General features: G+C 42.3%; 1 protein-coding gene across 2 annotated transcripts in view; it reads right to left on the bottom strand.

Moving 5' to 3' along the window:
• LOC120784209 (raftlin-like) overlaps positions 1-24,887 on the bottom strand; it is a 97,120-nt gene that overhangs the window by 47,737 nt on the left and 24,496 nt on the right. For both annotated transcript variants that reach the window (XM_040117798.1, XM_040117796.1), the window contains exon 3: positions 8,279-8,456. In XM_040117798.1, the coding sequence (XP_039973732.1) occupies positions 8,279-8,456 (178 nt within the window). The remainder of the gene's footprint in view (positions 1-8,278; positions 8,457-24,887) is intronic.

A 24,887-nucleotide genomic window follows, 5' to 3' on the forward strand; every position in this document is an offset into this window, starting at 1 on the left:
TTCAGAGGGTCCTTTCCTTTCTCACATTATAAATTCTTGTACTTGCTTATACAACATGTTTTGGTAATACTGTACTGAGAGGTATGGAGCTGCTCCTGTGTGCTGTAAATTAAGAGGCAGCTTCAAAGGATAATAAAATGAAGAGCCCTTTTTTCATAATGATATAAAATTCATTGTGAAGAGAAATTCAGAAACTCCAGTTCATCATTCAGAATCTACCAAAATAATAAAAATGATTCACTTCTTCTGAGAGATTTTTTTCTAATCAAGAAAACTGGCATTTAAGCACTATAATTTGATTTCCCATGTGCTATCAAATATTTTACACAGAGAAAGTTTCGAATGGTGAATAACCCTTTTTGGAATGAAACCCTGAATGGAAGGAGACCTCTGCAGTCAGAGCATCAGAGAGGGACAGAGGAAAAAGGGAGGAGAGAGGTGGATGACTACAACGATTCAAACGGTGCACTCAGTCCTGAAGGGAGGCCTCGGGTTAAAAATAGCAGATGCATCACCTGCAGTCCATCTTCTCTGTGTGAAATGCTGACTTTTCATGCAGTGTGCAGAACTGGCTGTCAAGCTCCGAGGCCGCCTGTGGTTAGATGGGTGTCAAATGCCTGCCCGCCTGCCCGCCCACCTACCTGGAGCTCCCTCCTGGGTGAGTACACCTGCTAAACTCCCTCTCCTCTTGTCTGCCCACCGATGGGTCACATGCTTTGTTTCACTGTAGAACATCTTGTGTTGGACTAATCACTCCCCCTGGAGCTGATCGTTCACATGGTAACTAATTGCATATTACCTGTTAATGACTTGCTTTGGGATTTGTTTTGACAGTGTGGTGGCTACATAATTTGTAAACGTGTTTCTAATTGCATTGTGTTCACTGAGGTATGAAAAGGGATTGTGGTGAAATATTACTGTTTTTCAGTGGATGCCAAACTGCAAAAACCAGTTTAGTCTTTGTTTTTTGTTTTTTTTATCTTGACATTTATGCTTGCCCCATCTCAATTTGAGTCCCAATAACTACCAAGGCTGTAGACCTGATACTTGAGACTTGAGTCACGCCGAAGTCACAAAACATAAGACAGTGACTTACTTGATTTTAAAACAAAACATAATCAAATTTGAAACTGTTAAAATACCAGAGACATAAACAAGACTACGAGTTTATAGCCATGCTAGTGTCTCGTTGATAGTGTACTTAAGCACAGCATGGTTTGAGCTAAATAAATAATGACAGTGAGAATGCTAACATGCTAATGTTTAGCAGGTATAATGTTTAGCATGTTGACCTTTTTGGTTTAGCCTGTTAGCATGCTAACATTTGCCAATAAGCTCTTTGCTAATAGGCTGATGGGAAATGTCATTAGTATTTGAACGAATAGCAAAGCACTGGATGAAATGAAATTTTGACCTGATGATGGTACAGGATTAAAAGTCTGTGGATCACCAAACTCAATAGGATACCTCTTTTGGAAATCATGAATGTCTCTACGGAATTTTGTGCCAGTCCATCTGGTAGATGTTGAATTATTTCACTGGACAATTGAAAACTCTGGTGGCACTAAAGGGAAAACTCAGGGCAGGACCAAAGTATTTGGGTTTATCCTGTTGGTACCTTGAATATCTGTAGCCATTTTTACAGCAATCTATCGATCAGTTGTCAAGATGTTTGAACAAAAATGTCAACCTCACAATGGCACAAGATAAAAAGTAAGGGGATCACCAGTAAACTCAGTCCTTTGGAGACCCTGAATGTCTGTGCAAAAACACCTGGCAAGGCATTCTATAGTTGTTGAGATAATTCTGAGAGACCAGACTGACCGACCAACACTGATATCTATACAGGTATGTCGCACTTGTGGCTGAAGCACAATTAACTCAGCCCTGAAACTGTTCACATGACGCGTCATTTTCGCCATTAGTAGTCAGAGACCTGGCTAACTGCGGGCTGCTGCACTGGTGGGCCGGTGGACCGTCAAAAAATTCCCTTAAGCTTTTACCCGGCCCTCTCTGTGTACCTGTCTCTCGGGGTGCGCAAGAGAGTGCGCTGCACGCGTGTTCAAGGACTGGGCTCACTGGTCAATCACGACCAAGTTTCGACCCTCACCCTCACGTTGAGCTGACGTCAGCTTTAATAAACCTAACCTCTGCGTGGGGCTGCTGCTGACATGTTGCCAAACCTGCATGGGTTGAGGAATAATGTTTTCCACACAGTCTGATTATGTAACTGGTAGGCTGTTTTCTTCGGTTAAAGTTAGACTGACAACAACGATTTCACGCCCGGTCGGAGAGACAGGGAAGATGTGGTGGTGGCAGGAGTCGAGGACGAGCCATGAGGGGTCGAGGAACGCGAGGGAGGGCAGCTAGAGCAGCTGGAGCAGCAGCATCAGTAGCTGAGCTTGAGGAAACATTGGAGGAATGCTGCAGAGATGAGGACGGCTGCAACACAAGTTTTATAGCCTACTCACAGTTACTACTTCTCCATCTTCTCATGTAGGATTGAGGCCAGACTGGACGCTAAAGTGTCTCATTATTGCCTCTTGAGGTACAAAGTGGTATTACGAGTGGGGACTGACCAGGGCTACATGGTTAGCATGCTAATCTCAATACATATCTCATAACGTCAAAACTGGTATTTCTACACGTTCTGATGATGATCATAGTTAATTTTTCAATATTTTAAACTGAAATACTTAAATATTGCCCATTTTGTGTCACCTGCTTCAGGAATTGTACTTACTGTATACGATAAAAGCTTTCCTCTTTTACTATACATAAAGAACGTCAGGGCTGAATAAAACCATTTTCCCAACGTTGTCAGTGAATATCAGTGAAAGCGTTAATTCACTCCCGTTCCTTTTGCACCAGAAACAAAGTCGTGTCAGACCATTCACCTACCTCCATCTCGCACTTCTCATCTAATGCTATGACGACACAGTCAGGGAGCATCTGAACCCATGTTTAGCACTCTCTCACCGTGGAGCTCTAATGATATAGTACACCTCTTCCAATATCACATTTTCACACATTGGTGAATAATTTCACCAGAGTGAATCCCCTCTAATGGTTTTTAGTCCATACCTCTTTATTTTCCTCTTTCTTCGTCTCTCTCTCTCCCACGCTCTCCACCCTTCTTCTCCCTCTCGACCCGTATCTCTCATTCATTCCCTCTCTTTCTCTGCCCGAGCACATAGGAGCTCCTTGCAATTACCCAATAATGATGAATATATCCCATCAGACACTGCCTGCTGAACTGTAACCCTATTCCATCGCAACCAAATTGAACACTGAGAAATTTGACAGTTGACATTTTAAATTTTCAAACGGTTCAATCTATTCTGCCTGCGTTGCAGTTTTTTTCTTCTTCTCTCCCGTAGCAGGTTGTAATGGGGCGGGGGGGGGCACAGCCTCCACTACTGACAAATTGCCAGCTAGGGTTTCTAAAGTTATAACCCACTTAACCAGATGTGTCAGTCGGGTGACAGTGTTTTAACATTTACAGATGACACGGCGCTCAATGTACATAACTTCTCTGTGGTTCCTGACTGTGCACGGGCTCCCTCAGTGTCACCACCTCCATGTAAAGTGCCTTGTTGGCTGAGCCTTTCACTCTGAGGCTAATATTATAGAGACGTGACAGGGACTGTGTCAGAGGGCGTACTGTGCATGTTAAATCGAAACTCCTTTACAGCTAGTGTACACCAGTCCGCTCCTCTACCTTGAATTTCACTTTGTTCTCTGTACAGTCACGAAGAGCAGCTTGTTTTGGAGGGACGGATGAATGGCTGCAGACTGTCAAGCTTTCAGTCCTATTCACTGTAACCCCCCCAACCTGCTCCTCATTGTCTTCTTTGATTCCCGAGTCTGACAGCCAAAGGGAAGAGGAGAGGAGATGCTCTGCTTTTTGGTTTGTCTTGCTTCTCTTCCCTCATTTTTCCCTGGTGGAAATTTGGATTCCCCTGGGCTGGTGCTGATGTGAGCGGCTGTCTCCACGGTGACAGACGCTGAAGATAAAGCCTGGGCCCCGCTTTCGGCCAAGGCCATCAAAGGATGGTAGACTCCACTGCCGTTTTTATTCAATATCTCTCTCTCCTTTTTTTTTTATATCCCATTCAGGCTCCTGTCTTCCCAGCTCTCTACACCCAGCTGTAATTTTCTTTTCTGCCTCTCTTACCCCCTAATGGTGTCTTTCTCTCTGGAACAAGCATGTCTTTAAAAAAAAATAGATACATAGTCCGTTAGGCTGTAGCCTTTTATTACAGAATCAATATTACTGTTGTCCGGATTTTGAAGAGCTGAGGAATGTCCGGACTGTTTCCCCAAATGTCCGTGCACGCTGAATGTGAACCTGAGGTGTTCTACACAACAGCATGGGAGGTGATTACTAATGGACACAATCTGCAGGAAGGGAGGGCAGATAAATTGCCCTGCATTTCAGCTATATGACCTTCTAAAACGTGGCTGGCTGCCTTGTTTTCACCCCACAATAGGTGCATTCCAGTCAAGTTAAATCAGTTAAATCCCTCCACTCCACCAGAAAACCTAAAAAATACAGAATGAAGCTTGCAAGGAAGTGTAGACGATGGCTTTTGTTGCGTGTCACCCATCTCTATCACCATAGCGGCTGATAAAAAACACTACAGGGTCCATGTGGATCAGAATAGACAATTTCATTCATATCCTCTATCTATCTTCTTGAATACACTTGCATAAAGGCAGCTGACGAAAACACGCACTTTATTTTGCCAAAGCTTCTGTCATTTACTCAGATCTTGCCCATCATTTAAATTGAAGAGTCTGTTCTCCGCCCCAAAAAAAAAAAGAAAAAGAAAAAAAAGCTCTGGTATTTTGTTCAAACACTGTAAACAACCTATGGGTATGTTTGCCTGACAAGAAACTTCTTGTGGGTGTTCCAGTAATGACTCGTCGTTCAGACGTGAAGGCAGAAGCAGTGTGACGTTGTTATAACACCACAAAATAATCTAACCACCTGTCAATGCTGGTTTCTTTCAACCATGACCACAATCTCTCCCTAACGTTGGCCAAGTAGTTTTAATTGGCTAAACTTAACCATAGACGTGACAGATTGAGAAACACTCAAGCGCTCTTTTTTCTAATGGCCATAAGTTGTTTTGCAAGGCACTGACAAAAAAAACCCTTTTTTGTCACTTAGGTATGAGGACTTGATGTAATGGAAAAATGACTAATAAAAGATACTCTTTTAATATTAATTTTTTTTAATTATGAGCTTGAAATGAATGCTGTCATGGCGAACAAAGATGTCTCAGATAAAATGTACCTGGATGTGAGGATTAAGACTGTGCAGCAACAAGTTTTTAAAAGATTTTTTTAGTCCCTGCCACAGTCTTCTGTTTTGTCCCGCAGCTGTCAGGTGACTGTCAGGGAATTTTGTAACGCCTTGCACCGCTCAACTCCGGCCAAATTATAGTAAGTAATGATAAAACAGAAAGTTTGACAAAAACCCAAATTAAGTTGTCATGTTTGCTGTGATGAATTATCTCACGCTGGGGAGGTTGTTTCTCATTCTGTAGGACAAGAAAAGCAGCGGACAATTTCTTTGGAAGGGAAGAAAACAGGCTCTGTTATCTCCAACAAACACCGGCAGGGATGACGGAAAAGAGAGAGGCATGTAAGACAGTTGGCACTAACCTGAAAACTTCTTTTCCTCAGGACACAATTTCTGCACTCCACATAGGAATTTAAATTATCATCAGCATACATTCGCACGAATCAATTAACTGCTGTTCTTCTAATTTATTACTTTCTGACAGTTTTATTTTTACTGCTCTTATCTTTTGTTATGTTTTTGTTTACTGCTTGCCTCGGTTGTATTATAGTTATCTTTATCTTTACTTTGAAACCTTACATTATCCCTTACAACTCCCCCATGACGATCTAAAAAGTTTCATCTTATTTGATTTCATCTTAAATTCATCTAAATTCCCCCAGGTCATCTTCCCTCTCCCCTCTGAAATCCATCCCTGATCCTCCTTTCATTTATTTTTCTGAGAACAACAACAACAAAACCCTTCCACAGTGAGTCTCTCTTTTAGTTTTTATTACATGTTTTTTCTTACACGATCACGCTTTGGTTGCAGCAGAACTGTCAGGGTGCAGCAGCTCTGATTATTACACTCCTTACTCTTGGTTGCTTGTAATATCGGGTATTGGTTTTTGGTTATTGTACTGTCGCTGGGGGTGAGAGCATTAGCTAAACAACTGAAATGTCAGTGGAGATTAGTAGCAGTGGTGTTGTGTTTGTTGTTTGTGGAACGGTCTGTTAGCATTCAGAATTGTGATTTAAGGTGTGAGGAATCGGAGGGGGGAATCTGCTCAGGAACAGCAGAGTACGGTGGCCCCGAGGGTCCAAACAAAGCAACATTTCAGAAAACACAACAAATTTTTCACAAAAAAATACAACATTTCACAAAACGCAATGACATTTCAGATTACGGAAAAACTCAAACTCAGTTTAAAATTCATGCAAGGACACTGCTGAGAGTAGTACACAATAGAAACAGGAAATGACATTGAACTGTTGTCAGGGACTTGGGTTCTGTCCAATAACAACAAGAAGTTATCGCCCACCCTTTTCGAAATCTGAAATGTTGTTTTGTTTCTTGAAATGTTGTTGTGTTTTCTAAAATGCTGTGTTTTCTTAAATTTTGTTGTGTTTTGTGAAATGTCGTGTTTTGTGAAATGTTGTTTTGTTTTTTGAAATGTTGTGTTTTGACCATCAGGGCCACCATAGAAGAGAGTCAGGAGATTTATCCAGAGCCATGTCACACACACACACACACACACACACACACACACACACACACACACACACACACACACACACACACACACACACACACACACACACACACACACACTCACATTCACATTCACATAAAGCCACATACTAGACACAATTGAAACACAACATGGTTAGTAATGTGAAACTCATAAAAAAAAGGAGAAGGTTCGAGTTCTGGATATCTTCAGGACTCTCACACAAACAGGCCTGGACGTTCGCTGGGCTAAAGAGGCAGACAGAGCAGCCACTGGGGCTTCAGCTGCTCGACTCCGCCTGTCTGAATGTCAATGCTACCAGGGAAAAAAAAAAGAAAAAGCTTCTCGTAGATTAAATCCTTTTGATTCTCGTGGTTTTACTTGGACCGACTTTACAGTAAGTGGTCCTGCATAAGCTGAATCAGGTTTCATGACCCCTGGGGCTATCAAACACATTCTGAATTTTCCCCAAAAGCTACATCCGTTTTTTTCTGCTCTTTCAGTCCAGAGAAAGTGATTTTAAGAAGAATTCTGACCAGATAAATAGCAACCTCCACCCTCCACTGTCCATCACCGCTCTTCCATGCCCTTCAACCACCCTTGGAGCCACTCCCTGGCGTCATGCCTTCTCTGAAGTGCACACCCACCCCCACAGTTCCCAGGACAGGGGGGCTCGGACACAGGGCTGGAGGGCAGATGTAGGAGGGCGGCAATGACTTTGGGCCATGCAGCCGGTTTTGGCCGGAGCTTTGAAAGGGCTGGAGATGGAGGATTGAGATTATTGCTGACTCACATCCAGTGCAGCTGCCCACATGACAGCTTGCTGAGCCACAAGCAGATGTTGTGTTGCTCTGAATCCACACTGAAAGGTTGAACGACTGATATGAAATGTTACACGAACCTCCACATAAAAAATTTCTGAAATACAATGCAAAGGATGTAAACATGTATAAGTATATATTAAATAATTAAATACTTATATAAACCCTAACGTCACTTACCAACCAGCCAGTATTATTTTTGTGCTGTTCAACACATGAGGATAAAGCAAGCTCTGACTCCCACCGAGTGTTTTTCTCCATAATGACACCAATTAAAGAACATTAATAACCTCAACATGTTTTCTTTAATGACTCTAATGGCTACATCATTTTGGTATAACAAAGGTCTTATTCCCAGGGGTCTAGCTAAGACATCTGGGGCCCTGATTTTTTTCCTTTTACATTTCTGAAAAATGTGTGAATTCACTGTTGTTTATTTTAATTAATGAAATACATAAAAGCATTTGGGTACAATGACGCCTAAAAATGTGGCTGAAAATCAATTCAAACTGATCTGCTCCTTTTTATAAAACCAGGTATTTTTCATTTAAACCCAAAAATGATGAATCTTAAGTACCGGTTAAGTACTTCAGTACTCGGATAATTACATATTATTAATTATACGCAATAATAGTTAAAAGTCAGTTTCTTCTTACCCGTCGTTGAGTTGGACCAGTATGGCCCGGTAGAGCTGGTGCTGTGGGCTGTTGGACTCTGGACCACAGGGGTGGATGAACGGGTGAACGGCGGCCAGAACGAAGCCCTGCTGGTAAAGTTCCTGCAGCTGACCCGGCAGCTCCCGCACCGACGAGAGACGCAGCGTGGACGTCCCACCTGAGAGACACCGAACAGGGAGGGAACGTGTGTGAGACAAAACAATTTCTGTATGTACTGACTTAAAGGGTAATCTAGGAAATTTTTTTCTTGTTTTTTGGAATTTATTTGGACACATTTTTGCGGCTCGGTGCTTGTTGATGTCTTTTTTTTGTCCTGAACTCTCTGGAGTTTACAGTACAATTTTCTTGTCAAGCAGAATGGTAACTTTGGATTTCTGTGCATGAAATTTGGGTTTCCTGTATTCCTTGTATGTCGGCCATGGTGTTGGTAGCTGTTCATGTTGATTATGCACTTATTCTTCTGTTTGTTCTGAACAAATCGCTGCTGAGTCTCCAAAGCAGTAACTTCTGTTATAACAGACATTTTTTTCCACAGAAAACATACACTAAAGGGGTGTTTAGAACAACAGAGTTGAACTGGCAGTGGTGTGTAATTCAGCCTCACGATCTTTTTATTGACCTTTGCATTTTCATGGACCTTTCCGGACCTCTGCGCCTCTCTGCACACCTGACCCTCATTGCCTTGTTGGCTCACACCTGTCCCTTGTTCAGTGATTTGGGCCCAGCATATATATACACCAGCGGCTCTCCTGCTGTCTTGTTGCTGAATTTAAGAATTTTCTTTCCACTACCATAGTCCTCCCTCTCCCGCTCCTGTGGCACCTAAAATGTGAAATTTGCAGTATATACAACATGTTAGTAAGAGTAGTTTATCACCGCTTTAGTCATCCCAGATTTCACTCAGCTCAGTGAGTGAGTAAAGCAAGAAATATCCAGTGCATACACTTTCAGGTGACTCTAAAGTAAACGGACAAAAGGAAGCTACGTGAGATATATTCTCCACTGCATTTCTTAATCATATGCAACTAAACTGCAACAGCAAATACGCTTTGGAGGAAACGTATTCGCCGGCTGGATTATGTTCACAGGCAACCTTTTGTTTTTTGTTTTTTTGAATCAATGAAGCGCTACATTTTATTAACGGCAGCAGAGTTGCAAAGAGGGGGTTGGGCTGGATGGCGGGCATACAAAGTGCACGACTGTCACACCAGAGAACAAAGTTTGCATTCAGTAGAAAGCAGTAGAAAACACAAGCTGGTCACAATTACGTTTCCGACGAAACGTGTTTGCTGTTGCAGTTTCTTTGTACATGAGCGTAGCTTTTAGGAGACAGGGTTTGCTTTCTCACACTGTGCAAATGATGCAAGTTACAGTCCCGCTCCCCAGGAGTTAGCCTCCTTTTGAGTTCTTCTGTTTAATTCATGTGTGATTTATTTAAGAAATGTTCTGGTACAGCTACACCTTCCGAAGTTCACACTTTTTTTTTTTTTTTTTTTTAAACGATAAAGCACAACAGACATGAATATGCACCAAACTGGTAGACAAAGGAAATTGCTGGGGAAAAAGGCACCATGTGAAGATTTGCAATTCAGATAACCAAAACTGATTTTAGAGTCATTCCCCATTTGTTTTGGCAATTAGCATCACGCTTTTCGCTCCAGCCCCTCAATCTGGGAGTTAATAAGAGAGGATCAAAATCCAATCAGAGTTGATTGCTTAAGCTTTGTATCACAGCAGCTCTCTATATTCTGACACTTACTTTGATTCCCTTTCAGCTCAACTTAACTGTCCAAGTAGAGTGGACAAGGACCTGACATTAATGAGCTGCAATCAGTTAATGGCCAGCTGTTTTTAAAAAAGGCAAGTTACAGATGGAGTTAATGTGCAAACCTTTTTATCTGCATTATTTTATGCCAGTAAAACATCCACGGGATGGAACCTGCAGCAGACAGCCGCTGGTGATGGCCTTGTTCAGGGAGAAACCAGCTGTGTCACAACAAGCCACACACCGCTTGTGTCAGGCAACATCAGCCACTCAGGATGTATGGTAATGAGTGCAGGAAAGGAGAGTGGTTCAGGTTCAGCAATGGGAGCCATTAGATTGAAAAATGGAGAGCTTGATAGCGGCAAGAAGACGAGAGGGTGAACAGGAAAGATGGAGGAAGAAACGAGAGAGTGGTCAAAACAGAGACGAAGAGAGGGAAAGTTTAGAGGGACTATGATCGAGACGGGGCTTGGCCCAGGATGCGTGACGGCTGGAATCCCAGTAGTACACCGTACGAGGCGACATTTGGCGCAGGCCAAACAGCTGGGCGCATGGGAGAGCGCCAGGACAAAGAGCTGGATGCAGAACGAGAGACCGGGGGGAGAGGAAGGAGGGAGAGGAGGTCTGGTTGTCTGTACGAGCTGTCACAAGACGTGGGAAATGCGGCTATGGTTAATTAGAGTCAATGAGGCTATACAGAGCGAACGGTTCAGATCCATGGGAAAAGTTCAAGTATAGAAGTTCAATGGGAGGTCAGACAGAGGGCGAGCGGGGGCAGAGTTGACTGGGAAGACGATGACACTGTTTGTGTGTTCAGGAACACTGATATAATAGCTGTACAATCCATAATGAGGCTGGAAAAGTTCTTTTCAAGTGGCATTTAGATACCAATTTCTCATCAACTTTAATCAAAAATATTTCAGACCTTGAGGCTGTAAATATAGCGCACAGTATATGCATCCTGCATACCTGTTTCTGGACTAAAAATCTGCCTCAAATCTCCACCCTCTTCTTGGCAATGTCACTCTCATTGTACAAATAAACATAATTTTAAACTACGTAAAGTTTACCCCCCCCCACGGTGCAACATGAGGGCGTCAGGAGTCGTATTCAGGTCACTCTGTCATCCCACATTGAAGCTCCTGACATGAAACGGCACGCTGTCACATGCTGCGGTTCGATGCTCGTTTGATGTCATGGTCTTGTTAATGTGTCCTTGTTTGCGAAGCTGTGCCGCGTTACATCTGTGCAATTTCTTACATATGATCGGTGCGAGCAAAGCTTTTTGGCAAACAAGCTCCTCTGATGATAACATGTGGATTTGTTGTTCTTGATACATTAGGGAGGGATCTATTTACTGTATACTGCTGACATTATATATATTTTACACGCTGTTCTATTGTCTGTTGCTGATTGATCTGTGTGTCTCTGCATTCACAGTGGCATCTGCTACTTTATATTGTTTCTTCATTTCATACATTATTGACATTTAAAAAATCAAGGGAGAAGAAGCCATCGAAGCAGTTTATGGCACTTGTATTTGGTATAACTGTGGACATGAAACATACGATATGAATTTGAAATTGTTGTCTTACAAGGCTACTGGAAACAACATCTCTTGATTTGTGCTAGATGCTTTTTAAAATTTTTTTTTTTTTTTTATTAGTCTAATGCTTTCTTGGTGCGATCGGAGCACAAAGCATTTTAGAGGTGACACGATTACATAAATAGAAAGTCAACGCAAACATACAAGTTGACACAAACGGATGCAAGTTGGCCCTGACGCGTCCGCTTGAATTGAAAATGTTTCAGCTTCACTGAAAAACGTTTTACCTATCTCGAGGCTTAATGACTCCGCTTCATGAATATACAGAGATAAGAAGAAAAGGAGAGGGGTCTGCTGGAAAACAACAACAACAACAACAAAACTGGGGTTCCTGGGGAAATTTTGAGACCTGAGGTTGAGGTGTTACACACAGTACAACCACACTCCAAACATAACCCATTGGTGTGTATATATTAGTAGATGTCTACAGCTAACATCTGTGAAGTCTGTACATAGGAACCACAGAAGGGAGGTGAAAATCTAAATACGTCTTATTTGAATCCCTTTGCATGGAATCTGTCTCTCTCTGCCCTTTTTTTACACCTTGCACTTCCTCTGACAGACGAATTCATCCAAAGCACATATGTGTGGCATAGTTCAATCATTTTTGTGCAGGCCTGAACACAACGGTGTGGCATGCTTTCAGCATGCTACACTACATCATCAGCACTGGAACAGAGGAGAAGGGCATTTCTGGAACAAGCCTGCTGGCGCCTATCAGGAGGCAGCTCCTGAGATGTAGATAGAGAGCTGATTCAGTTCCCATCCCAACTCTTCCTTCAAGGCACAAATCCAGAGGTTCATTGTGAAACCACTAAAGAAGCAGAAGAAGAGAAAGAAGGGGGGGGAAATCATATGCTGTCCCCTCGGGGCAAGTGAGTGCCTTGGCTAAAAATACTCCTCCAAATTTCTCAATCACACACTGTCCTACTGCGCCATAATGCAGGAGCTTTGGAAGTTAAAAGGCGTGGAGGAATTAACACAAAGAAATAGGTCGCCATCGCAAACTGGTAAAACGCATTCATCTTTCCCCCCTCTGCTTCTCCTCCCTCCCCTTCCTCCACTGGTGACTGCCTTTAGAAATGGAATTAATCCTTCTGTGATCAGTGATTTTTGTTTTTTTTTGTTTTTTCTTTCCTTCCCTATTCGTTTTGGTGCAACATAAACACACTGTCCTTTCCCCAGAGGGATGCTATTGCGTGTACGCGTGGTGCACGAGGCGGTAGATATTAAATGGAAAATGAAACCGTCTTTGCTTGCTCCTTCATCCCCTTTAGTTGAGATGAGTAAATAAGGAATGGTTTCAATTAAGCAGTGGGAACACAGCCGCTGGCGACTTAGGTTGGCTTTAATCGCTGTGTGAGCTGCTAATAATCTCATCCAGAGGCCTTTAAATACACAGGCTCTACATTTATTTATCAGACCAAATTTTATTTATCATGCTGCCCCCAGAGCAAAGTGTTGCCTAGCGCTAAGTTTCTCTGAATCTCTTGCTGCTGTAAAGATGTTTACTCTGCCCTAAAATCAAGTTATCCAAGGAGAATGGCTTTGTCTGCATAGATGAGAGCAAATTAGCTGCCTTATAGCTGCTGTATGTGAGTGTCAGTGGCGATGTTTTTTACTGCAGATATTCTTTGAAGGAGTCTGTGGTTGATCACAGGCAATCTGGTAAACCTTACATGGCAAACTGGCATCCAATTACTTCGCTTCGTCTTTTTGTTTACACGGGAAGAAAATTCTCACACATATCAACAGAAGAGCCCTAAACTCACAGGAACAAATCGCTTCGTGACAAATAATGAGAAAAAAAAGGGGCTTCTGGCTGACAACCAACAAATTGGTTTTCTGGAGGATTGTGTTAGCGCAGAGCCGTCAAACAGACACACACACAGAGGAGGCAGCAAAAGACGGGGCTATGTATGTATATATGATGAACGAGTGATAGCTGTGTCTCACGCTAATGGAAAGATGCATGATCGGTTGCTGGCTGTTTTGTGGCGGATGACACGTCATGGGTCGGACTAACGTTTGTGTCGTATGAAGTATCAAGATTTACAGTGCAGACAGGTATAAGAAAACACTAGTGACATTTTAAAGTGAATAACACAAGAAGAAATTGCATTTGATTGCTGTGGTGATGCAGCTCCCCCAGATAACACGTAGATTACACAGAGCGATGTCTTCTTTGTCCTATGGATTCTCTCTTGATACAGTTTGAGATATTTGCCCTATTTTCCCACTTAACGTACATCCGCAGTGTGTTTCTTCATGGATTTATTTGTTACGACATTTAGATTGAGGTTTAAGATTCATTCTTGACCTTGGAAACAGCAGTCACGTGATCTTCAGCGGCAGATGGGGATGTGTCCAAGGTCAAGAGTAAACATTTAGACCTCAGCTTTTAGACCAGCATGGATGAGAAGGTGTGTGTGTGTGTGTGTGTGTGTGTGTGTGTGTGTGTGTGTGTGTGTGTGTGTGTGTTCGAAGAGGGAGACAAGGAGGAGAGAGTGTGTAAACGAGCCTGTCTCTACATTCAGTTCAGAGTGAAGATGTAAAAATGCAGTTTTAATATGCACGCATGGAAGAGTTCATCTATGGAGCAGAATAAATAATAAACACCCGTTTCATTTATTTCTCTGATGCTGACCCTCCACACATGGCCACACATATTTAACTGACTCATTACGTGGAATTAGAAGTGGACCATACTGCATGTGTCTCATTACTGGATGAAATCCAGGCATGATTTAACAGACCTATATTTACACTAACAAATCTGATCACATCTGTCTGTGTTTTCCTGCCCTGCAAATGGTTAAGTCCTAAAACAATCCAGTCCAGGTGGTGGAAATGCAACTAAAGCTGTCTGCCAATCACACAAAAATGACAGAATGGAGAGGAGGAGGGGGAGGAGCAGCAGGGAAGGTAAAGGAAAAGGGAGGAAATGTAGAAAAATAAAGAGGAAAAAGCATAAGAAAGAGGAGAGTAACGTGGAGGAGGGTAAGAAAAGGAAGAAGCAGGAGAAGTTGGAGAAAAGGCTCAATATTTCTTGATGACTTGTGCTAAAACAATTTAACTCTTCAGTGGCGTAGGTTTGGTTTTATCTTTGGTAGGGACGTTTTTTGTCAGATGGACAAAATAATGTGCGCACTTGTCCTGTCTCTCTTTTCTCATTCATGTGCACACGTGTGTGTGTGTGTGTGTGTGTGTGTGTGTGTGTGTGTGTGCGCACACACATGCACATAAAGAGCCTGACTCTGCAGAAAGTCTACTCGAACTGAATATGGGTTTGCTGATTATAACTTGCCTGAAACTGGACTTTTATCATGACTTTTTCTGATTTTAAACAGATAATTAATAGAAATCTCGACGTAATAGATTTTCAAGAAAATGTATAAAGCCATGCATGTAGTGTGCTGCTCTGTTTTTGAACCAACGATCTGCTGATGCTGTGAGCCATTTTCAAATCTCACCTGAGATTCTGTAGCTCTGCTCTTCTTTCATTTTCTTGATTTGGGCGACACAGCTCAAGGGTTTCGTGATGGCGCCACAGCGATGCTCAATCTCATCTTTAAATTTATATCAAAAAACGTTTCATTCAGCTCCCGAATTTACAGTCAGAGCTCACCTGAGAGCCTGCAGCTCACCTGTCTGTGTGGCTCCGCTGCTCGGGCTGCTGCTGACGGGATTTTCAGAATAAAGTGATGGCTGACATTAACAAACAAGTCAGTTGGACAAGCTGTGGCTAATTTACCTTTTATAAATAATGTTCATGTCTTAATGACCCACATGCAGTAATGACTATGCTTTTGATCCACTCATGGAAAGAGGGAGGGAGTCATTAAATAGTAAATATTTCTCGAGCTAATTTCAAAGAAGATACGTGTTTGAATGGCTTACAGAACATTCTCATTAGCTAAGCTCAGTTGTTTCTGACACTTCAGTTCTTCTGTAAAAAAGGACCTGATGTCCTAATTCGCGCTGGCAGCTATTTTTGGCCTCACAAATTAGCTGACACTTAACCGCCGGAATTTAAATATAATATCAACTGATGTTAATTTTGTCCAGTGAAGACGTTTTCAATTCTGTGACATTTGAAACCTTTTAACTATGCACTGACGTGCTTTTAGATCTGGCTAGCGTGAGTCTTAAACCTCCTTAAAACTTCTTCCTTAGGTGGTTTGAGCAGCTGGTTGCATCTTCAAAACTTCATGGGTGAATTTAGCAGAGCTTCAGACCTAAAGCTGTTCTGTGTCAAAACAATGCAAGGGGCTTCGCTGGTGGGGACGCATTCCTTCAGGCTGCTAATACAGTCCAAGAAGCTCAGTTAGAAACAGATCTGTGAGTGTGAAAGCTTTCCAAACGCCAAAACGCTGCAAAGCGGTTTAAAATACTACGAGACAGCATTTTCAAACTCTGGAAAGTTATCACAGCAACAGTCGTGAGGTAAATGGTAGAAATACAACACTTACATGTACTTAACTGGCCTCTGCAGCACCTTGCCAGATGACACTGTGTTATGGCCCAGCAAAGCAGACTTACACTTGGCTTCCAATCCGCACCAAGTGAAGTGTAAGTTAGTTCACCAACACTAGATGCAAACCTGGGTATACCCGGTGACATTGGCAAGCTATCACTCTGCAAGTACCTATCTCTTCTAACAAGCAATCCCTGATGTTGCTGCCTTTTGAGGAAAATCTTGTATGTGACTTAGAGAGAGATTCATTCACACCATTTCAAGATCTGGCTAGAATGCATCTCCAACATACCTCCTGTCGTTTGAGCTATCCGGTTCTCTCTAATACTCCTTGGTTGCATTTACACTCGTAAGCTTGCTGGTCTACCAAAGACGCATGACGCAAATACAGGCAAGATAAAGAATTTTGCGACTGTAAGCTGCCAGTTTGAATCCTTCAAAAAGGCTTCGAAAAAGACATACAATAGAAACATTTTTCCCTGTCTCAAACAGTGTGCCCTTGAGCAGTGCATTTAAGCCCCAAACAGGACAAGGGTAGTTTTTGTATTGAATAGGCAGCACAGTGAGACGCCAAGTATGCGCACTCAACTTTCTGTGGATAATTCTCACTCCCATGAATAATAAAAGAAAAACGATCCCTCAACTTTGAATTGAAATCCTGCCTCTGACACTCGCACACTTCCCCTTTTAAATCCATCTGCCATGTAAGCACCTCTGAGCTGCAGCCTGCTGCATTTCCATCACTCAACACAATTTAAAAATAAATGAGTAAATATGAAATTAATAAGCTGAAAGATTGGAGTGCCAAGGCTCTGCACACACACACACACACACACACACCATACACTACCTCTGGGAGAAATAGCTTGACCACATTTGCACGGGGGAGAAAATAGCCCGGCATATATTATCCGCACCGCAGCAACTGATCCTTGATCCTGCTGCTCTTATCCGCCACATCTCTCATTCGGTGATATTGCCTCGTCTCATCATGATTACAGAATTGTTTGTTTCTGCTAATGGTAATGGCTCAATTAGCAGCTGATGCGTTCATACTGGTGCACAGCATCTTAGAGGACAGAGTGTCTTTATTTTCTTTCCGATGACAAGAAGTTGATTAAAAAATGCTGCTGTGCCACTGGGGACAGGAGGAATTTATTTCTGGTACAACGCAGCAGAACTTTCAGTACCTGACAACATGAGGATGAGAAAAGTAGATTTACTCAAGTACTATTGCCACTCTGCAGATCCCAGTCAAGTTTACGGCGCGTTCTAGCGTCTTTCAGCTCATTGTTTCGGTTTTCTGGCCCACAGCTTTACTGTGTCAGTTCAGTCTTGTTTTCAGCCACAGCAGGCAGCTGTTAGCAGGGAAAAGGCTCTTAAAACGCAGTTCACTCCCTGCTCAGCACCAAACAGACAGACACTGTTAGTGACTGGCTGGCGAACATGGAGGATTTAGCAGCTACGGAGCCATATATTTCCCTGAGGAGTTGGCAGAGACCAAAACAGAGCTAAAAGGTGAATGATTTTTTTTTTTTTTTTTTGATTTACATTCAGAAGTTGGCCAAAGAGATTATTACTAGATGTGTAAATAGGCAACTGTTTGCTAACAAGGTGATCATGTGTCATTGTTGTTCACAGTTTGCTTCTGTTGCCTACTCTTGGCCAGCGAATCAGTTATTGCAGTTTTAAATATTTCAGCTGTAAAGTTGAGAGAGAATTCACTCGGGGTTTAGTCACAAGCAACACCTTTCATGTTAAACGTTGTAGTATAAAATGATTGATTAGTGCAGCTTTAACACTTTTACTTTACTACAGAGAGCTGATCTTCTTTTTCTTCAGCATCATGTCACCTGCGTGATTGTGAACGTACATGCAAACCAGCTTGTACTGACTATTTATAATTTTAATCTTCCTTCAGTTGTTTCCTTTCCCCAAAGCAATCATTCTGTAATGCCCCAATGTATATTTACTCGGCAGAATTAGAAATAAAATTCAACGAGAATCAACCTGTTACAAACCTGTGCACCTTCAAAAAGTCTTGATAAAAAGCAATACAACATGAATACACTGTAATTGGCCTTTTGGAACCGAAAGCACCACCCCACTATTCTCCCTGTGAAGTAGTCGTATCGTTATTCAGTGTCCAATTAAAATGGCCTTAGTCTCCTCAGGAGCTCTCCACTCCTGTGAGGACCACCTGCAGAACCCTCGCTCAGTCTCAGCAGCCTGCCTTGAGTCATTAGCCTTCATACAGGCTCAAATTGGAAATGCCAGTAACTCCTCCGTCTTCCCCGCCGCCACCTCCTTTTATTTTGTCTCTCCTCTCCCTCAGCTCCCTATTTCTCTCACCCCTCCTGCCACAGGAGGGGGATGTTTCTGTGTTCTGTTTCTTTGCTTGGCTCCTCTGCACATTAAGCCTATTTTTTGGTCTCTGCTCTCTCCGGGGAATCTGCCCCACTGTCTTCAGCTCTTCTCTACTGCTTTCTGCTGCTGCCTACCCCCCCAAAACCCCCTCCATCCATCCCCTACATTGTGTTGAGGAGTACAAAATCTTTTGAAGGGTCTCTTCTGCTCTTAACCCCTCTCTCTGGCTCTACATGTGAGAGTCTATTTTCTGTATTTTTCTCTTATCTCTTCTCCTCAATGTCAAGACAGCGGAGCAAGCCCTCTGATCAACATATATATGTACATGTATGTATATTTACAAAATTTGAGTTGACTCAGTTCATGGTGAAGTTATTATCATTACAATAGTAGAGTTCCTTGTGCCATAGAGCAATCAAGCATATCTCCTGAAAAAAAAAAAAAAAACCCCATCACAACCCCGCACACAGTCCAACGAGGGAGTCTCCAGCCACACTAGTGGCTCTGTGAGGCTGTACTTATGTACACTAGTGCTCTTGAGCAAAAATGCAACCATCAGCATGATCACATGCTCATATGACAATACTAACATGCTGATGTTTACCTGGTGGTATAATTAAAATGTTCACCATCTTAATTTTAGCCTACTGGCATGCTAACTTTTGCTAATTGTTACCGAACACTGCTAATTATAATTACTGAACACTGCCATTGGTTTCGTGTATCTGGCCATAAATCAAGGTTTCTGACAAAGTCAAAATTTTAACCTGTTAATGGCCCTGGAAGGAAAAGTCAGGAGATGAAGCCTTTTGGGAAAACATGCTAGTTTCATGGCAGTTCATCTGATAGGTGCATGGATTTTATAGTCTGGAGCAAAGCGGTGACCAACAGCCGCTAGTGTGGCTAAAATCCCAGGTGTGCTACTGTAGCATTGTGATTGAAATTTAAGCATCATACAAGGCTAAAATGGATACAAATCTTTTATTATGGCATATGTGGCATATGTATGTGTTATATCACAATGGCAATATATATTGTGATATAGTACATTATATGGAAATTCTATTGAGTAACCATTTATAGGGAGAACATTTGTGATTTTTGATATCAGAATACCATTTAATGATAAATAATGTGGGACCATGATTGGTGGTATAGGAAACACCTATAATCTGTAATATGAATATGATGACCAAAGCAAGTAGAATGATTCATTGTTCATTTCACTGAGCTATAATCCTCAAATAAGATCAGAAAATTATGTCATTTTACAGCCTTTAAGATCTGGAATAGACTCAGTGTTCGACACAGTATACCTTGATTATTAGAACCAAATCCTATTCAATATTAAATCTTAGATAATAAGTTATCTCCCAGCTCTACTGTAACTACAACAGTGTTACTTTTTTTTTTTTGTTTTTTGTTTTAAATGTTCAATATTTCAATATTTCCATGTGTCTCCTGCAGGATGAAATTCCACCTTAAGATCAACAGTGTTGATTACAGCAGTCCAGCAAAGAGGACATGGAGATTAGGTTGTAAATTTCTTTTTAGAATTCTGGTCTGGTGACGATACAAATTGAGATTTGGGAATTATTGTAATTTTGCCAATTTAATGTGCACCTCCTAATGAACCCAACTCTCCTACAACATACAGCACATGATTCTTTGGGGTAAATAACATTTCATAAATCTGTCTTACATGTCATTGTTTAAATTACAAAGGTGAGTATACTCTACATTATTCTGCAGATAGAAACAGAGTTTAGTTGATCTGACTGTCCATTATATCCCTGCAGGGTGTGAACAGTATCGACCCCTGTGTCTTTTCAGAAGCACTCGGGCACCTACTGTGTGAACCAATCTATGCCCCTCTCTCTCTCTCTCTCTCTCTCTCTCTCTCTCTCTCTGAGGTCCAGGATGGCGTCATTAGCAGTCGGTGCTCAGAGTGCAGTTCGGTGGAGCCCTGGGGCCAGAGCTTTGTGCCTTAATTACCCACCTAATGAGTCACAGGGAAAGTCACTGGGCCTGCTGGTGCCCCCCCTTACTCACACACACATACTGTATTTACTTACTCATACGCTTAATCACTCATTCACTCAATGGCACACACGCACACTTTCACACACTTGCACTTGCTACTTCCACCTAATGACTGCAGTTGTACTCATTCACTTGCTCGCTCGCCTGCTCACTTTCTCCCTGATTTACACAGACATATATTTATTCAGTCACTCAGTTGCTTGGTTGGTCCCTCAGACCACATCCTCACTACGCCAGCTAAATCTTACAATGTTTTTTTTTTTAGTTGTGAAAACGAGATATCCACGCTTGCATTTTCAAGTCATTTTCACAAAGATCTCCATCCACACTGAAGCAGTTACTTTTGCCCCTCCTCCGCTTTCATTTGGCGAACAACAAAGCTTTGCATCACAGCCCAACACATGGTACGGAGCTGGACAGACACTGCCCAGATACTCAGCTGAGTCTCAGCTGAATAAACCTCTGTTCTATCCCCTCGTGCTCTCTGTGATCACTTAAACTGTGTTTTTAATGCAGCCAATTCACAATGTAGTTGTTGTTCTAATGTACATATGTTGCTGTTGTCAGACGGTGGAAAAAGTAAAATAAATAAATTTTAATCAAGGTTCATAGATGCTTCCTGTTAACCAGGGTAAAAGTAATTCCTGCACCGCTGCTACTATTACATCAAGCAAATCACTAATTTATTGTCATAAAATCATCAAAATGAACATAAATAGAGATGAATAAAAACTCCTGTAGCAAGTGATATAGTATGTCGACATTTGCAATGAGTGAGAGGTTTAGAGGTAACAAAAAGTCTTTTAAACAGTTCTGCCCCGATTGTTTTCCCTGCAAATGAGATGCACCATGTCCACAAACCAAATACTGTACATTTGAGTTGCAGTAATTGAAATTAAATTATATTATATAATACAGCCCAATTCCTTGCACAAACACAGACTCGACATGCGCACTCTCCCTGTGCCTTCACACCTCCCGCGCCCTCCCGCCTCACGTTCTCACAGTAACACTCGGACTGATCGGATCACACCTGCATGTAAAGCATTACAGTCTGCTCCTGTTCACTGATGCCGCAGGCAGACATGATGACACTTGCTGTGCCGTTAATGTAGGACTGAACTGCTGCCAGGGGTCGAAACCCGCTGCCACGAAATGCTTTTATTAAACCAGTTCAACTGTGAATGTTAAACAGAAAACAATTAAAACTGAATCACGATTTTTCAGAATAGCACCCGAGAAATAGACGCCTGCTCTAACGAAATCATTGACAGAATGGAAAAAATCAAGATGTGTGAGTGTAGCAGCTTTCACTCTTGTTTTAATGAACACGCTTGTTTGAGAATGACAAATCTGACGTATTTATATTTGAACTGGTATATATTTTATTTTTTGGAATATAGGCCGCTAATTCCTACCACCATCAATCTCAAATATTCACATTGCTAGCTTAGGGAATGTTGTCATTGTGGTAATGGGCACCAAAGGTCAGGTTCCAAACGTAAAAAACCAGCAAATTGGTGAAGCATATGCCCCAAGGCAGAAATTCAAAAAGCAAACTCGTGACTGTAGGAGCGAGAAAAATCTGGACACGGGAAGCGAATGAGACACGCTTTTTTGATCCTTCAACAACTCCTGTTCAGATGCCCTTGAGCAAGGTGCTTAACGGCCGACTGCTTTGATGGAGCTGCTGACTGGCACCAGACTGTGGTTGAACTGGGCAGCTCCTAGGTCTTAATGTCCGTAACTGAGTGAGTCTGAAGGGCGTTACTGAGTAAGAGCCCACAGCAGAGCTTTTCTGGGTTTATGAATATAAAAACAAATAGCCTTGATAGCCAGCTAAATGCTAATGTAATTGCTTTCTCTTTGTCTAGACAGAGCGTTTAAGGCTGCTTGGAAAAAAAATTCTAAATACATATGCATCTCTCAATCTGTGTCCAGAGCTACAGTGGAAGCTTTTACTGGAGATGGGGAGAAAATCAAGTCAGTCATCTACTGTTCCCCCCGCTAAATGACTGTATTTGGAAGGTGCACGGCTAAATGAAAAGGCGCCGGATGTCTTGATGGGGGAAAACTACCTGTAATTTGTTCAGCCAGTAAAAAGGTTTATATATAGACAGGAAAAAAAAGGTCTGTATCTGTGCCATTCTCTGTCTCCCTTTCTCTCAGGAATTTACGTATGCCTCCATCACCAGTCTTCGGGCTGACAGGAGGCCTCCCGAGTGCGTTTTGTCCGCGCAACGCCGCCTCCTCCGCCGTCAGCCCTCAGTTGCCTGGAGACGCCGCTTGAGAGACAAGCTGTGGTAAATGAGCAGGTTGTTGATCAAAGCCCACAACGGCTCCACTGCTTTGTTTTCAACAGCCTTGCGCTCAGGTGCCGCACAGCGCTCTCACTCCCAGTTCTCTGCTAACTACAAGTTACGGGCTTTTTCCGTACAGTACACCCTGACATTAGCCTCCTGCCGAAAATCACATTTGAAGCGCTTTCTGCCGAGACATGCCGACTTGATTGGGGGGTACTTCTGCCATTAGCATTGCAAAGGAGTGCAAATTTGAAAATTAAAACATGGGTCTCTATGATGATTAAGCTCTCTGACAGGCTTGGGATGTTTTGGTGGCACTGTGGGTCTGCCATTAGATGCTTTGTGCTGTTGATTGTGGTGCATAATTTGCTCTGTACTCTGAAGACTGCAACCACGGCAAACAACTGGTGTTGTTGTGGTTGTTGTCACCTTTCAGGCAAAAAACGGAGTTGGGTGATGGAGAGAAAAAAAAATCACAAGTTAGTTCATGAGTGTTTTTTATAAATTCAGAAACATTTTGAGATCTTTTTAACATAGAATGCCAATGAAGATTATTTAAAAAGGTGACTGTTATGTCAGATGTGCATGTTGTCAGGATCGAAGAAGTACTCAGTTCCTGAATGTAAAAAGTAAAAGTAAAGGTGCTTTTAGACAGTGAGCACTTACCACGGCGTCTGCCACCCAGCAATCCCACTCTAATCTCATCACATAGCCAAATAGAGAGAGTTGTAGCTAAAAATAGTGGAAATGGTTTGCAATATGACACGATTTAAATAGAAGGGTACCAAAGAAAAATCATAAACGACTGACCCAGACCAGATAATCAAACTTGGAAGCTGATGTTTCTCTGATTTTGTTGACTGAAATGTTCACTGCTCCAAAAGAGGTGTGTAAACTAAAAAGGTGTATAAATTAGCACCTGCGTCATGCTCATTCGCTCCTTCGCGCTGTCGCCCACCCTTGAGACATGGGTGCCACTGTGTTCGTTATTATTGGAAACAATGGAGGCTGTGGCAGCAACCATTCGCTGCCTGAAATTCCTTTTAGAAATACAGAGGAAATATCCGCAAGATGTAACCAACATATCTGTGCCTCAGCAGGTAGAGTGGCGATTTTGGGTCATTGCAGGTCTGGTGGTTTGTTCCCTGGTGTTCTTGAGCAAAACACTGAAACCGAAATTGCTCCCGATGGTCAGGCCAGTGCCTTGCATGGTAGCTCAACATTAGTCTGGAAATGTGCGTGTGTGTGTGTGTGAGAGAGGTAAACTCGTAAAGTGCTTTGGATAGAAGCACAATACAAAATGCAGTCCATTTACCATTCCATTTCAAACCTAAAAGCAGTTATTGTGCAGGTGGAATAGCCACCTTATATTATTACCTTATATTATTATTGTTTTTATATTTTCTAATATATGAAGAGATTGTTATTCCTGATGAATTAAGGGGTATGCAGCATCGTCATGGTGTATGCTGTTATACAGTTTACACTGTAGTTTAATGTACCATATGATAATGCATTGTATCCGTAAAGAAATAGTAACTACAGCTTACTAATAAATGTAGTGGAGTAGAGTTAAAGAGCATTAACATTAACATAAAATATAATTCTGAAGTACTTGTACTTAAGTACATTACTTGAATAAAGTGACTTCATCACTGTTCGCTGGCGGGGACTGATGTAATCCTGTGTATGTGTGCTTAAAGTCAACACAGGGATAGAGGCTTTGAAAAAAAACCCCAAAAAAACAGTGAAGCACCCTTGGATGGACACACACACTTAGTTAGGAAAACTCAGCCCGAAGCCCCTTGACATTCCTCCAGTTCACCCGTTGAAATGTCTGCAGTGAGAGCTGAGCTTGCCTCCGCAATTAATACCACAGTCCTGACTGGAGAGGAACCTGACATGTCGCTTCGGAAGCTCTGCTGGCGGAAAGCTTTTCCAAAATACCTGGCTGGGAGAAGTTCAGCGACAGCGCGCCGAGTGGAGGCGTGGGTGGGCGGGAGCGGGAGTGTCAAAGGCAGCTTTGG

This window comes from Xiphias gladius, chromosome 22 (genome assembly GCF_016859285.1).
Source record: "Xiphias gladius isolate SHS-SW01 ecotype Sanya breed wild chromosome 22, ASM1685928v1, whole genome shotgun sequence".
Classification (NCBI taxonomy): Eukaryota; Metazoa; Chordata; class Actinopteri; order Istiophoriformes; family Xiphiidae; genus Xiphias; species Xiphias gladius.